General features: G+C 48.3%; 1 protein-coding gene across 1 annotated transcript in view; it reads right to left on the reverse strand.

Annotated features, from left to right (window-relative positions):
- Positions 1 to 15389, reverse strand: part of TWSG1 (twisted gastrulation BMP signaling modulator 1) — a 38155-nt gene that overhangs the window by 11264 nt on the left and 11502 nt on the right. Inside the window, exon 3 of the mRNA XM_084778182.1 lies at positions 3942 to 4041. Within this exon, the coding sequence (XP_084634308.1) occupies positions 3942 to 4041 (100 nt within the window). The remainder of the gene's footprint in view (positions 1 to 3941; positions 4042 to 15389) is intronic.

Genomic DNA, 15389 nt, shown 5'->3' on the forward strand with positions numbered 1-15389 from the left:
CTCCCCTCCCCACCTCTGTCCCCGCCTCTCTGTGTGGCTTTAATGAGGATACCCATAGACACTATATTTGAACGTCTGATTTCCAAATGGTGCCACTGTCTGGGGAGTGTGCTGGTATGAAAGGCCTGGCCCCATAGACTCATGTATTTGAATGCTTGGCTCACAGGGAGTGGCACTAGTAGGAGGCGTGGCCTTGTTGGAGGAAGTAGGAGTGGCACTAGTAGGAGGCGTGGCCTTTTGGAGGAAGTGGGAGTGGCACTAGTAGGAGGCGTGGCCTTGTTGGAGGAAGTGGGAGTGGCACTAGTAGGAGGCGTGGCCTTGTTGGAGGAAGTGGGAGTGGCACTAGTAGGAGGCGTGGCCTTGTTGGAGGGGGTGGGCTTTAAGGTCTCAGAAGCTCAAGCCAGGTCGAGTGTCACTTTTCACTTCTGCTACCTACAGATCAAGATGTCGAACTTTTGGTTCCATAGTACTATGGTGCTATGTCTGCCTGTACCCCACCATGTTCCCATGACAACAATGGATTAAACCTCTGAAACTGTAAGCCAGCTCTAAATTAAATGTTTTCCTTTCTAAGAATTACTGTGGTCATGGTGTTTCTCCACATAGAAACACTAAGTAAGACAGGAAGGATTAGGAGGTGTGGCCTTGATGGAGGAGCTGCCACAGGGGATGGGCTTTGAGGTTTAAAACTCTCACACTATTACCAGTTAACTTGCCCTGCCTCCTATTTCTGGATAGTGTTGGGTCTCAGAAACCCAGACAAATGGCTAACTGAAGAGCCTACTAACATACCAAAGCAGACGCTGGATCCCTTAGTATGTACCTGGGGCTCCTCCCAGCTCTCCCAGCATCCCTCAGTACCTGGGGCTCCTCCCAGCTCTCCCAGCATCCCTCAGTACCTGGGGCTCCTCCCAGCTCTCCCAGCATCCCTCAGTACCTGGGGCTCCTCCCAGCACTTCTCTAACCCCACCCTAAATGTCCTCCTTCCAGGGGCTGGGCTTTCCTTCCCTATAGAACTCAGCCATCTTGGCTACACCACTCTCCTTTGCTAGTTGGTGGCTCCTCTCTTGCTCTTCCCTTCTGTCCTCTCATGGTCCAGGATAGTCTCTCTCATGGCCATGTTTAGCCTGGACTTTTCCCTCTGCCTGTTTTCTCCCTTATATCCACAATGAAATAGTCATGTCCTCCTCCTTTCATTCTGTCTTTTCATTCAGATACCATGCAAGCTCTCACTGCAGCTAGTGCTGTGCCTGCCTGCCTGCTGCTGCCATGTTCCTCTGACCATGATGGTCATGGACTCTAACCCTCTGGAACTGTGAGCCTCAAATTAAATGCTTCCTTTTATAGGCTGACTTGATAATGGTGTTTTGTTACAGAAAAAAAAAAAAAAAAAAAAAAAAGAAAGAAAGAAAAAAGAAAAGAAAAAACCAAAACCTAAGGCTGGGCACAGTGGCACATGCCTAGGGAGGCAGAGGCAGGCAGATCTGTGAGTTTGAGGCCAGCCTGGTCTTTAGAGCAAGTTCCAGGACAAAGACAACCAAGGCTACACAGAAAAATCCTGTCTCAAAAAAAAAAAAAAAAAAAAAAAAAAAAAAAAAAAAAAAAACCAGACAAACAAAAAAAAAAAACCCCAAAAAACAACAACAACAACAACAAAAACATCCAAAAATAAATAAATGAAAATTAACTAAGACTGACTTTGTTTTCCTGCAGTCCTCTTCCCAGTGCCAACCCTAGGGCTTCCTCAGCGCTCAGCACTTCACCTCCAGGTGCCCAGTGTGTCAGGGTCAGTGGCAAGTGGCCTGTCCTCACCTCCTGGTGCCCAGTGTGTCAGGGTCAGTGGCAAGTGGCCTGTCCTCACCTCCAGGTGCCCAGTGTGTCAGGGTCAGTGGCAAGTGGCCTGTCCTCACCCCAGGTACCCAGTGTATCAGGGTCAGTGGCAAGTGGCCTGGCCTCATCTCCAGGTACCCAGTGTGTCAGGGTCAGTGGCAAGTGGCCTGTCCTCACCTCCAGGTACCCAGTGTGTCAGGGTCAGTGGCAAGTGGCCTGTCCTCACCTCCAGGTACCCAGTGTGTCAGGGTCAGTGGCAAGTGGCCTGTCCTCACCTCCAGGTGCCCAGTGTGTCAGGGTCAGTGGCCGCTCACCTTGTCTGTAAGGAAGCCTAACGGGAAGCTGCTGCCTGCAGGAGCAGGATTGCAACAATCTCCACCATAGACCCAGAATATCAAATATCTAGAGTTTATTCTAGAAAGTAAAAGGATGAACTGAAATTAAAAATAAAGGTATAGCCAGGAGGTGGTGCACATGCTTTTAATCCCAGTACTCGGGAGGCAGAGGGAGGCGGATCTCTGTGAGGTCAAGGCCAGCCTGGGCTACAAAGTGAGACTAGGACAGCCAAGGCTACACAGAGAAACCCTGTCTCAAAAAAGCAAAGTAAAATAAAATAAAGCTATATTGTGAGTGCACAGTTGTTTTTGTTCTTGTGACTGGGTTTTGCTATGTTGTCTGAACTGGGCTTCTTGCCTTAACCTCCCAAGTACTAGGACTATAGCACACACCAGCACACTCCTTTCTGTACAAGGACTACAAGCACAAACCAGCACACTCCTTTCTGCACTAGGACTACAGCACACACCAGCACACTCCTTTCTGTACTAGGACTACAGCACACACCAGCACACTCCTTTCTGTACTAGGACTACAGCACACACCAGCACACTCCTTTCTGTACTAGGACTACAGCACACACCAGCACACTCCTTTCTGTACTAGGACTACAGCACACACCAGCACACTCCTTTCTGCACTAGGACTACAGCACACACCAGCACACTCCTTTCTGTGCATGAGTTTTCTAAGAATCAGATGACAGCCTTCCTATAATCATACTTGTGCATCTGACTGCTTTTTATTAACATATATTTCTCAGAAAACCATGCTTATCAAAAAATACAAAAGGAAACACTTATCATTTCACAATTAGACAGCAAAAAGATTTCAAAACAACCAAATCCTCCATTGCAGGGGTTGAGGGGATGGCTCAGTGGTTAAGTGTAGGTACAACTCCAGGTACAGCTCCCATCACCTACATGGATTCTCACAAGCACCTGTGACTGCAGTTCCCAAGGGTCTGACACCTCTCCTGGCCTCCACAGGCACCATACAGATAAAAATAAAACATAGTCTCCATTGATTCCTCACTCCATATGTTTTCTTCCTGATCTTTCTCTATTTTTATTTTTATATAATCCTGTACAAGAAATATACTATAATTCTCTATATACTTACTTGATGCAGTGCCTATTTGCATATATTGTACACTTTGTGCTAGTTAAGTTTTATGTGAACTTGACAAAAGCTAGAGTCATCAGAGGGGAGAGAGCCTAAATTAAGAAAATACCTCCATAAGATTCAGCTGTAGGGCATTCTCTTAATTGATAACTGATGTGTGAGGGCCTAGTCCACTGTGGGTGGTGGAATCCCTGGGTTGGCGGTCTTGGGTTCTATAAGAAAGCAGGCTGAGCAAGCCAGTAAGCAGCACCCTCCGTGACCTCTGCATCAGCTCCTGCCTCCAGGTTCCTGCCCTGTTTGAGTTCCTGTCCTGACCTCCCTCAATGATGAACCCTTGATTTAGGGGAATAGGCCAAATAAATATGCCCTCACCTCCCTAAGTTCCTTTGGCCATGGTGCTATATTACCGCAATGATATTCCCAACTGAGACACAAAGTCAAGGCTTCTGTGATTTACTATGTATACAGTACTCTGCATGCATGTACGCCTACACACCAGGAGAGGGCACCAGATCTCATTATAGATGGTTGTGAGCCACCATGTGGTGGCTGGGAATTGAACTCAGGATCTTTGGAAGAGCCATCTCTCCAGGCCAGCTAGTGTGACTTTAAAGAAGGAAGTCAGGAAGCTGCAGGGGCCTACCACTTACCCACACAGTCACAGCACTCGTCCCACAGGGCCCCGAGGCACAGCATGCACTCCTTACAGCACGGGCAGCTTCCTTCTCCAGGCCGGCACTGGCAGAGTTCCTGAGAACAAGACAGACTTAAGGCCAGATCAAGTGACAGTGTCTAACTAACCCTCTGAGTAAAATTAACCTGCACATCCTCAGCAGCATCGTTCACATGAACATAACCACTTTCAATGTCAACTGGGTTTTATTTCTTTTGGACATATACAATGAACAAAGAAAACATTTTGCTTCATGATTCACAACTTCATAGCACCTCCATAATCCAGCAAAAGACTGAATAAAAACCTTTCTAGCTATAGCATTCACTGTAAATTATTTAAAGGAAAGCCAACTTCTAATGGGATCTGTAGTTAATCAGTATAGGAGTGTGAATAAAACAGCCTCTATGGACTGGAAGGCTCACTGGTTAGTCCACTGGCTGGTTAGAGCACTGGTTGGTCCAGAGGACCAAGTTAGGTTACCAACATTCACACAGCAGCTACAACCTTCTGTAACTCCAGTTAAAGGTGATCTGACCCTCTTTTGGCCTACACACACACACACACACACACACACACACACACACACACACACACAGTGCATATACATATATACATGCAAAACACCCATACACATAATCTTTTCTCTGTCTTTTATTTATTTATTTTTCAAAACAAAACACCAGGTTTCCTTTAAAAATTGTTAGTCTGGAGTCTAGTGTGGTGGTAACAAACCTATAAAGTTCCAGCCCTCCAGAGGTGAGCTAAGTGAATGCCAATTTCAAGGTCAGCCTGGGCTACACAGCAAGATTTTTGTCTTAAACAAATAAAAATGCATCCAATAGCAAGCGCCAGTGATGTCATTTGGTAAGAAAAGCACGTACCTGTCATGAGCAAGATCTTGGGTTCAATCTCCAGCACTGTAAGCCCAAACACACTGTGAGGCCTAAGGGTGCCTAGCTCATGTAGGAGTGACATTCTACCACATTGACATACAAAACGTTATCTGTATTAATCCGTGATACACTGAGACAGTGTGCTTGTCGTGAAGATGATTTACAAAGATGATAACACAGGCTGCTCCCTGGACTGTAACTTCATGGTCACTCCAGTTACGGGGCAGAGGCTTTCAGCTGAAGGGATCTGGGCAAGGATGGACGAGAAGCAGCCCGTGGCGCGGTGCAGCGAGAGGAAATCAGAGAACAGACACAGACTGAGAGAGCATCAGGAGTAAAGGGGGTGAGGGGACAGCTGAGGAGCAACTTGGAGGAAAGGAGTGTAGCTCCAGCCACGCCTCCTGGTCGGGAAGGGACACAGAAGCCATTCCTCATAACTAGACAATGGACTCAACTCAAGGACAAGCATGAACCCACCAGGGGTTTCCAGGAGCCAAGAGGAGACCTGGTCACTCTGTCCTCCCCACGCTGTCCCTACCCACACCTCAGGAACAATGGCCAGAACCTTCTCAAGATTGTTTAAGTCTGAGCTATCCTAGGTGCCTGCTAACAAGGATCAGTCACAAGTCAGGAAGTGGGTGGAGACCAGAAATGCCAACAGACACCTGAAGGTACAGGGGGCAGGACTGGGCAGTGGAGGGCACAGTGTGGGCCAGTTGCCCTGCGCTTGGTGGCTGGGTTCAGACGCCATCACCTGAGGACACCTGAGAACTCTGATAAAGGCAAGGTAAGGGTACTCACTGCCAAGCCTGCCCAGATGACTTCTGGGAGACCTACAGACTCACATAGCTTAAAACACTACTTGGGGGCCAGTGAGATGGCTGAGACAATAAAGGTTCTTGCCAATAAGCTGAAAACATAAATTCAATCCCTGATACCCATATGGGAAGAGAAATCCAATTCTCATGTGCTGTCCTCTGGCTTCCACACAAGCACCATGGTGTGTGTGTGTGTGTGTGTGTGTGTGTGTGTGTGTGTGTGTGTGTGTGTGTGTCCACGCAAATAAATAAACTTTACAACTTAAGGCATTACTTCATAGTATATAGTTCTTGATTTTTTTTTCTTCTTTCTTTGTTTTTTATTTCTTTTGGTTTTTCGAGACAGGGCTTCTCTGTGTAGCCTTGACTGTCCTGAACCCACAGTGACCCGCCTGCCTCTGTCTCCCGAGTGCTGAGATTAAAGGCGTGTGCCACCACACCCAGTGTTAGTTCTTGACTTTCTACATTAATACTTCAGTTAAAAAATTTAGACACAGGCTGGAGAGATGGCTCAGAGGTTAAGCGCACTGTCTGTTCTTCCAAAGGTTCTGAGTTCAGTTCCCAGCAACCACATGGTGGCTCACAACCATCTATAATGAGATCTGGTGCCCTTTTCTGGCCTGCAGGCACACATGTGAGCAGAATACTGTATAAATAATAAGTAAATAAATCTTAAAAGAAAGAAAGAAAGAAAGAAAGAAAGAAAAAGGTGTGTGCTATCATACCCAGCTGAAAAAAAATTTATACACAGGACAGAGGCCATCTCTGTTAAATTCATCTTATTACATGTCCAAATTATTAGAGAAAGCCCATAATCATGGTGTACCCTTCTCCCCGCCCCAGCACTAATCTTCCTTATAGAGTCTAGACTCTTAACTATTACACAGATTTTTCAATACCTTCTGGCTAGCTCATTTCCTTGACATATGCTTGACGACCTACTGTGTACAACATGTACTACACTGATTCTGTAGCGTTCTGTGTACTGAGGCTGCAGTTCTGCCATGCAGACAGCAGACATGCTGCTGGCCCCTTAGAGTGGCGTGTAGCGTGATGGTAGAGTGCATGCTTACTGAGCCTTTGCTGCTTAACAAGCACTGCCCAGCACCTCAAAAAGGAAACAGACGGAGCTTAATAGAGGCCTAGGAAAACACGAATTACTAAAGCTTTGTAACTTGTTTCTTGTCTATAAAAACTCAGGTGTTCTGTCTTTAGAGCAAGAGAACATTCTCTGACATACATACATACATACATACATACATACATACATACACACACACACACACCACACACACACACACACACACACACACACACACACTTAAAGACCATCAAGCTAATGCTGATTATTGGTTTTTAGTTTTATAAAAGCTGCCACCTAGTCAATGACATAAAACTTCTTTTAATTCCTATCTACCTATCTATTACTTTCTGAGTTCTTTATAAATTCTTGTTTAGGCTAACTGGGAGAAACAAGTTTAAAAAAAAACTAACAAAAAACTTTTAAAGAAGTACAGTGTGGAAAAAAAAGAAGAAGAAGTATAGTGTGAGGCTGCAAAGGTAGCTGAAAAGTTCCGAGCAGCTGCTGCTCCTGCAGTGGATGTGGTGGCTCAGGGCCACCTGCAAGCCCAGCTCCAGGGACCTGAGGCTCTTCTGACTTGTATGGCTCCTGCACTCACACGGTGCACAGATATACACTTAGGTACACACACATACCCATAAAACAAATATTTAAAAAATACAGAGTGCCTTTCACACAGCTTGCAACGGGTAGCTTACATTACAGGAATTTTCATATATTGTGCTAAATAATATCAAATCAATGCCCTCCATTAGAGAAATTTTGGCATATGTATGTGCGTGGATGTGTGTCTGTAGGCATGAGAGTGACTCCAAGTGTCTTCTTCACTTGCTAATCTGACTAGCCAGCTTGCTCTGGCCAGTCCACCCACAGGAGATCCCAACAACAGCCCTCAAGTTTACAAGGGGGGGGGTAAGGGTTTAGCTCACTCATCTACTTCCCACACCTCCAATGCCTGTCTAACAAAATAATATTTATGTAATTTCCTGATATAAAGAATAACACACCATTATCAGAGCCGGCTAAAATATCTGCAGGACAGTGCATCCTTTGTGCCAGAAATCAGAAGCAGTCTCAAGCTCTTCTCCAGCTCTTCTCCACCTTGTCAACTTCCTAGGTGCTGTCTGTCTCACTTGCTGCCCTCCTTGCAGTCCTCTCCTGAGTGACAGGACTACAGCTGCATACCATGATGCCTTGTTCTTTTTTTCTTCAAGATTTACTGTTTATTTTATGTATATGAGTGCTCTATCTGCATATACACCTGCAGGCCAGAAGAGGGCATCAGATCACATTATAGATGGTTGTGAACCACCATGTGGCTGCTGGGAATTGAACTCAGGACCTCTGGAACTCTTAATGGCTGAGCCATCTCTCCAGCCCTCAATGCCTTGTTCTTTATTTCTGCCTTGAAAAACTTCCTTAGCTTTCCTCCCCACTTTTTAAAAACATAAATGTATTGGAAAATCCTTCACTTCTTAAACAGAAAAAAAAAGATAGTTAATATGTGAAATTTTCCTTGAACTGGGTTATTTATAATTTTACCAACCTCACTATGAATAACTGAGTACTGCCCAGGCAAATGGAACATGTGACCAAACCAAACATAAAAAAGAAAGTGACTCAGAGCTTCCAATTATTTCCTGTGGCCACGTTCCCCACAGTTCCTAAATCGGTTCTAATTAAACACAGTGCCACCCAAGTGCTCTGTCTCCTGCGTCAGGGTGGATGACTCTCATTTTAAATGGAAGTGTACATGCACGTGACATCCAATTAGTAGACAGGCTCCAACTCTAGTCTGAATTAGACACTGCTGTTTCATACAGTTTGGGATGAGAAATGCAAAGCTTGTTTCTGTCCAGCATTTCAATAACTAGTTGTTAGATTTTCCTAGAGAGAAATCAAACAATCCTCTAAGCTATTTAAGCTCAGGCACCTTTTCCTCTCACTACTGAACGCAACAGAAGAGCTTGAGTGAGCTGAATCGCTGTGTGTGAAGGTAAAAAGCTAAGCCAGAGCCTCTAACCCAGCCGGGCAATAGAACATCATCTGTGGCCCAAGCTGGAAGTCCCAGAGAGCGAGCAGCACGTCCTCAGGGCGCAGAAGACGCTGAGCACGCCCAGTTTGCACAGTGACAGCAGTTGTGACTCAAGGCCTTAGCAGACCCTGCAGCTGCATGTCAGAGCAGGAAACAGGACGTTTGTTCCATGTAAATGACCCATTAGGTGTTCTTAAATTGTGATCACTGTTCAGGAAGCTTTTAACACACAAAAAGAAAATTTACGCTAAATGGGAACCTAAGTTAACCAGTAGGAGGATTACTGAGAATGGGACAAACTTCTTAAAAAGTTTAAGTGAAAGAAAAGCAAGGCAGGGTAAAAACTTTGCAAAAGAATCTAATCATTTAATTTTTAAAAATTAAATTTATCGTCTGTGCGTACATGTACATGGGCACATGTGGCATGGCTTGCATGTGGAGGTCATAGGACAATCACCACAACCCAACTCAGGTCACCAGCGCACATCAGCAGGAGGGGATGCCTTTACCTGCCGAGCCACCTGCCAGCTCCAGTCTCATCACTTAACATCCACTGAGTGGAAGACACACGTTCAGGCATGGGCTGACTCATGGCCACCTGAGACCTTTTCTGGCCACCGCAGGCACTGGCCTCACACACTCACATAAATAAACATCACATAAAAACAGAAGACTACAAGACTTTCTCTTCCTCTAGTGCCGGGAGATGAACCTAGGGCCTGGGCACGGCACACACACACACTTTTAGGGGGTGGGGCCTGGGCATGGCACACACACACACTTTTAGGGGGTGGGGCCTGGGCATGGCACACACACACACTTTTAGGGGGTGGGGCCTGGGCATGGCACACACACACACTTTTAGGGGGTGGGGCCTGGGCATGGCACACACACACACTTTTAGGGGGTGGGGCCTGGGCATGGCACACACACACACTTTTAGGGGGTGGGGCCTGGGCATGGCACACACACACACTTTTAGGGGGTGGGGCCTGGGCATGGCACACACACACACTTTTAGGGGGTGGGGCCTGGGCATGGCACACACACACTTTTAGGGGGTGGGGCCTGGGCATGGCACACACACACACTTTTAGGGGGTGGGGCCTGGGCATGGCACACACACACACTTTTAGGGGGTGGGGCCTGGGCATGGCACACACACACACTTTTAGGGGGTGGGGCCTGGGCATGGCACACACACACTTTTAGGGGGTGGGGCCTGGGCATGGCACACACACACACTTTTAGGGGGTGGGGCCTGGGCATGGCACACACACACACTTTTAGGGGGTGGGGCCTGGGCATGGCACACACACACTTTTAGGGGGTGGGGCCTGGGCATGGCACACACACACTTTTAGGGGGTGGGGCCTGGGCATGGCACACACACACACTTTTAGGGGGTGGGGCCTGGGCATGGCACACACACACTTTTAGGGGGTGGGGCCTGGGCATGGCACACACACACTTTTAGGGGGTGGGGCCTGGGCATGGCACACACACACTTTTAGGGGGTGGGGCCTGGGCAGGGCACACACACACTTTTAGGGGGTGGGGCCTGGGCACGGCACACACACACACTTTTAGGGGGTGGGGCCTGGGCATGGCACACACACACTTTTAGGGGGTGGGGCCTGGGCAGGGCACACACACACTTTTAGGGGGTGGGGCCTGGGCACGGCACACACACACACTTTTAGGGGGTGGGGCCTGGGCATGGCACACACACACACTTTTAGGGGGTGGGGCCTGGGCATGGCACACACACACACTTTTAGGGGGTGGGGCCTGGGCATGGCACACACACACTTTTAGGGGGTGGGGCCTGGGCATGGCACACACACACTTTTAGGGGGTGGGGCCTGGGCATGGCACACACACACACTTTTAGGGGGTGGGGCCTGGGCACGGCACACACACACACTTTTAGGGGGTGGGGCCTGGGCACGGCACACACACACACTTTTAGGGGGTGGGGCCTGGGCACGGCACACACACACACTTTTAGGGGGTGGGGCCTGGGCACGGCACACACACACACTTTTAGGGGGTGGGGCCTGGGCACGGCACACACACACACTTTTAGGGGGTGGGGCCTGGGCACGGCACACACACACACTTTTAGGGGGTGGGGCCTGGGCACGGCACACACACACACTTTTAGGGGGTGGGGCCTGGGCACGGCACACACACACTTTTAGGGGGTGGGGCCTGGGCACGGCACACACACACACTTTTAGGGGGTGGGGCCTGGGCACGGCACACACACACACTTTTAGGGGGTGGGGCCTGGGCACGGCACACACACACACTTTTAGGGGGTGGGGCCTGGGCATGGCACACACACACACTTTTAGGGGGTGGGGCCTGGGCACGGCACACACACACACTTTTAGGGGGTGGGGCCTGGGCACGGCACACACACACACTTTTAGGGGGTGGGGCCTGGGCACGGCACACACACACACTTTTAGGGGGTGGGGCCTGGGCACGGCACACACACACACTTTTAGGGGGTGGGGCCTGGGCACACACTTTTAGGGGGTGGGGCCTGGGCATGGCACACACACACACTTTTAGGGGGTGGGGCCTGGGCATGGCACACACACACACTTTTAGGGGGTGGGGCCTGGGCACGGCACACACACACTTTTAGGGGGTGGGGCCAATGGAAGAAAGCATGGTATCTCGGGTCATGCTCTGAAAGGGAGTATTGGGACTTGAAGGCTCTGATTTCTCTTTGCTTCCCAGCCACAGTGAGGTGACTGGGCCACCTCTAAACTCACGCTCACACCACAAAGTACGGTGCTACCACAGGCCCAGGCAACATGGCCCAGCAACCATGGACTGAAGGCAGCAAGGCGTGCAGCTGCCATCCAGGTGTGCTAGCTACTTTGCTCACTGCGCCGTGTGCTGGTCTGCCTGAGAATGGCTCCACGGGTCCGTATGTTTAAACGCTTGGCTCCAGTTAGTGGAACTGTCTGGAAGGGTCAGGAGCTGCGGCCTTTGGGAGGAGCTGTGTCACGAAAGTGGGCTTTGAGGTTTCAGAAGCCTACACCAGAACTTCAGCACCATGCTTCCTGCCATGCCAATGCATCCTCATCCTCTGAAACTGTCAGCAAGCCCCCAGTTAAATGTTTTCAAAGTTGCCGCGACGATGCTCTCTCCTTGCAGCAATACCACACAGACTAAACACAACATCCTGACAGGAAGCAAGTGAAGAAAGAGTACTTCATTTTGGTTCACAGCCCACCATGGTGGGCTGGCAGGCTGACAGCTAGCTCTGAGGCAGCAAGACGTGCAGCTAGGGCGCCTGCCTTCTTACAGCTCAGTGGGAAAGGAGCAGAGAGGAGGGAGCGGCACTCTGGCTTTCTCCTTTTCCTCCTCCATTTTGTCTGGACCCCCAGTCTACTGATGAGCTACCAATCCCCATGGTGGGTCCCCTCCTCTTTAGCTACCTCTCTCTAGAAATGCCCTCAAAGACATCTCCTAGTGGGTGAGTCTCACTAAGCCCAGCCAAGCTGACAGTGAGGGCCAACCACTGCTGACAGTGAGGGCCAACCACTGCTGACAGTGAGGACTAACCACTGCTGACAGTGAGGGCCAACCACTGCTGACAGTGAGGACTAACTACTGCTGACTGAGGACTAACCACTGCTGACAGTGAGGACTAACCACTGCTGACAGTGAGGACTAACCACTGCTGACAGTGAGGACTAACCACTGCTGACAGTGAGGGCCAACCATTGCTGACAGTGAGGGCCAACCACTGCTGACAGTGAGGACTAACCACTGCTGACAGTGAGGGCCAACCACTGCTGACAGTGAGGGCCAACCACTGCTGACAGTGAGGGCCAACCACTGCTGACAGTGAGGGCCAACCACTGCTGACAGTGAGGACTAACCACTGCTGACAGTGAGGGCCAACCACTGCTGACAGTGAGGGCCAACCACTGCTGACAGTGAGGGCTAACCACTGCACCACACAACATCATCTCAAGTGTTCTGTCTCAGGGTGGAATGCTGACAGACCACGGCAGACATACGATTGATCAAAACTTAGTATATTTATTTTATTGATCTGAATTTTATTTTTTAATGATTTATTTATCATAGAAATACAGTGTTCTGCCTGCATGTGCACCAAAAAGAGGGCACCAGATCTCATTATAGATGGTTGTGAGCCACCATGTGGTTGCTGGGAATTGAACTCAGGACTTTTGGAAGAGCAGCCAGTGCTCTTAACCTCTGAGCCATCTCTCCAGGCCCTTGATCAAAAAATTTTTTGAGACAGGGTTTCTCTGTGTAGCCTTGGCTATCCTGAACTCACTTTGTAGACCAGGCTGACCTCAAACTCACAGCGATCCACCTGCCTCTGCCTCCTGAGTGCTGGGATTAAAGGCGTGCACCACCACACCCGGCTTTCCTTGATCCGAATTTTAAATGTTAATTTTAAATTACATGTTATTTATTCAGAGTGTTCGTGTGTGTGTGTGTGTGTGTGTGTGTGTGTGTGTGTGTGTGTGTGTGTGTAGGTCAGGGGACAGCCTGTAGGAGCTGGTTCTCTCCTTCCACCATGTGGTCTCAGGCATTAAGCTCAGGTCATGAGGCTTGACAGGTTTTTTCAGAGGACCTGGGTTTAATTTTCAGCACCGACAGGGCAGCTCACAACCAACTATAATACCAACTCCAGGTGTTTTTACCTCCTGGACTATCTTGCTGGCTCTAAAACTTTTTATGAAAGCAGCAGAACAGTGAAGAGAGTTGGTCAAAAGCAGCGTCTGTGTCACAGCTTCCCACGTCAGCCAGGACGCCACAGCACCCACTGGAGCAGGGCTGAGCACCACGACGACCGTTTGCTTGTTGATGTTTAAGGCAAGGTTTCTTCCCAGTCAGAGCGCGCAAAATAAATATTTATATAGGGACCACCCTTACACAAAGCAGCTTGTGGAGTGGCTGGGATGACTGACTGCCGGCACTGCTTGCAGCCAGCCTGGTAGGTGTTTACATGGCTGTGACCTTTCAGGGAAACGGTTTTACATTTAGTCATTTCATAACTGCAGAGGACTAAACACAAGCAAATGTTCTAACATCCTTATAATACGTCATCCAAGCACTACAGATGTTGTTCAAACCAGACTAACAAAGGAAATTCTAAGTTCCCCAAGGAACATCTTATTATAAACCTCTATGGCTTTACCTATTTTTTGACTGCTGGGAATTGAACCCAGAGCTTTTCACAATAAGTAAGCTCTCATGCTGTGTCACTTAGCCATAGCCCCAGACCACATCATCATCATCATCTCCTTCTTATCATCATCATCATCATCATGATTAATTTTAAATGTATGCATATAATGCCTGCATGGATGTCTGTGCACATGTGTGTGCCTGGTGCCCACTGAAGCAAGAATACAGTATCAGGTCCCTGGTGCTGAAAATTAAACCCAGGTCCTCTGAAAAAGCAGTGAGTGCTTTTAGTTGCTGTGCTGTCTCTCCAGCCCCATATCTCTTTCTTGCTTTGGTCTTACTTGTTTGGTTTTTTGAGACAGGGTTTCTGTGTAGCCTTGGCTATCCTGGCCTCGAACTTAAGATAGTTCACAGAGCCTGTCTCTGCCCCGCAAAGTGCTGGGATTAAAGATGTGCACCACCACCGCCTGGCCATATGTCTTTCTTAAAATACTTACCCTTCTACCTCACCTCCTACTGACCACTTCTGTGCATGTTACTAGGTGAGTTAGAAAGGTTATGACCAGCACCTAGGTTGGCAGCGTGCCTCGTACTCTGCAGACCACAGAAACTGGTCTGCAATGTTAGCTCAGTGTGCTGCACAGAGAAGCAAGGCTGTGACAGTGCTTAACTTTTGCAAGGTGGTCAGCTGCTGAAAGAACATCTTGACGGCTGGAGGGACGGCTCAGCAGTGAAGAGCCCTAGACATCAAGCTCTTCCCAAGGACCCAGGCACCATGCCCAGCACCCACATGGCAGCTCACAGCTTTCTGTAACTCCAAGCCCAGGGGGTCTGACTCCCTTCTTGGGCCTCTGTGGGCACTAGAAATGCATATGAAGTACAGACATACATGCAGGCAAAACACCTATACACATGGAAGTAATTTATTTTATTTTTTATTTTTCGGTTTTCCAAGACAGGGCTTCTCTGTATAGCTCTGGCTGTCCTGGAACGCACTCTGTAGACCATGCTGGCCTTAAACTCATAGAGATCCACCTGGATTAAAGGCATACATCACCATGCCCAGATGAAAGTCATTTCTTAAAAGATGAATGCTTAGTATACTTAAAAGCTACAAATATGCATAAATAGTTAAAAGAAATGCAAGAAAATCTAAATAAAAGATGAGTTCATAAACCAATATTATTAAATGTCATCTTTCACAAACCGATTTACAAATCTAATATATCCCTTATGAGAACATGAGTGAGGGACAGCCCCAAAGCCGCAGTCTATGAAAGAAATAATTCACAAACTGAGCTTCACTGGAACGTGAAGCTTCTGTTCTGCATAAGACATCCCAGAATAAGATGACGAACCATAGTCTAAGAGAAATACATGTGAAAAACTGCCTACTAAAGAG

This window comes from Acomys minous (assembly GCF_964271855.1).
Source record: "Acomys minous genome assembly, chromosome: 4".
In the NCBI taxonomy this organism is placed as follows: Eukaryota; Metazoa; Chordata; class Mammalia; order Rodentia; family Muridae; genus Acomys; species Acomys minous.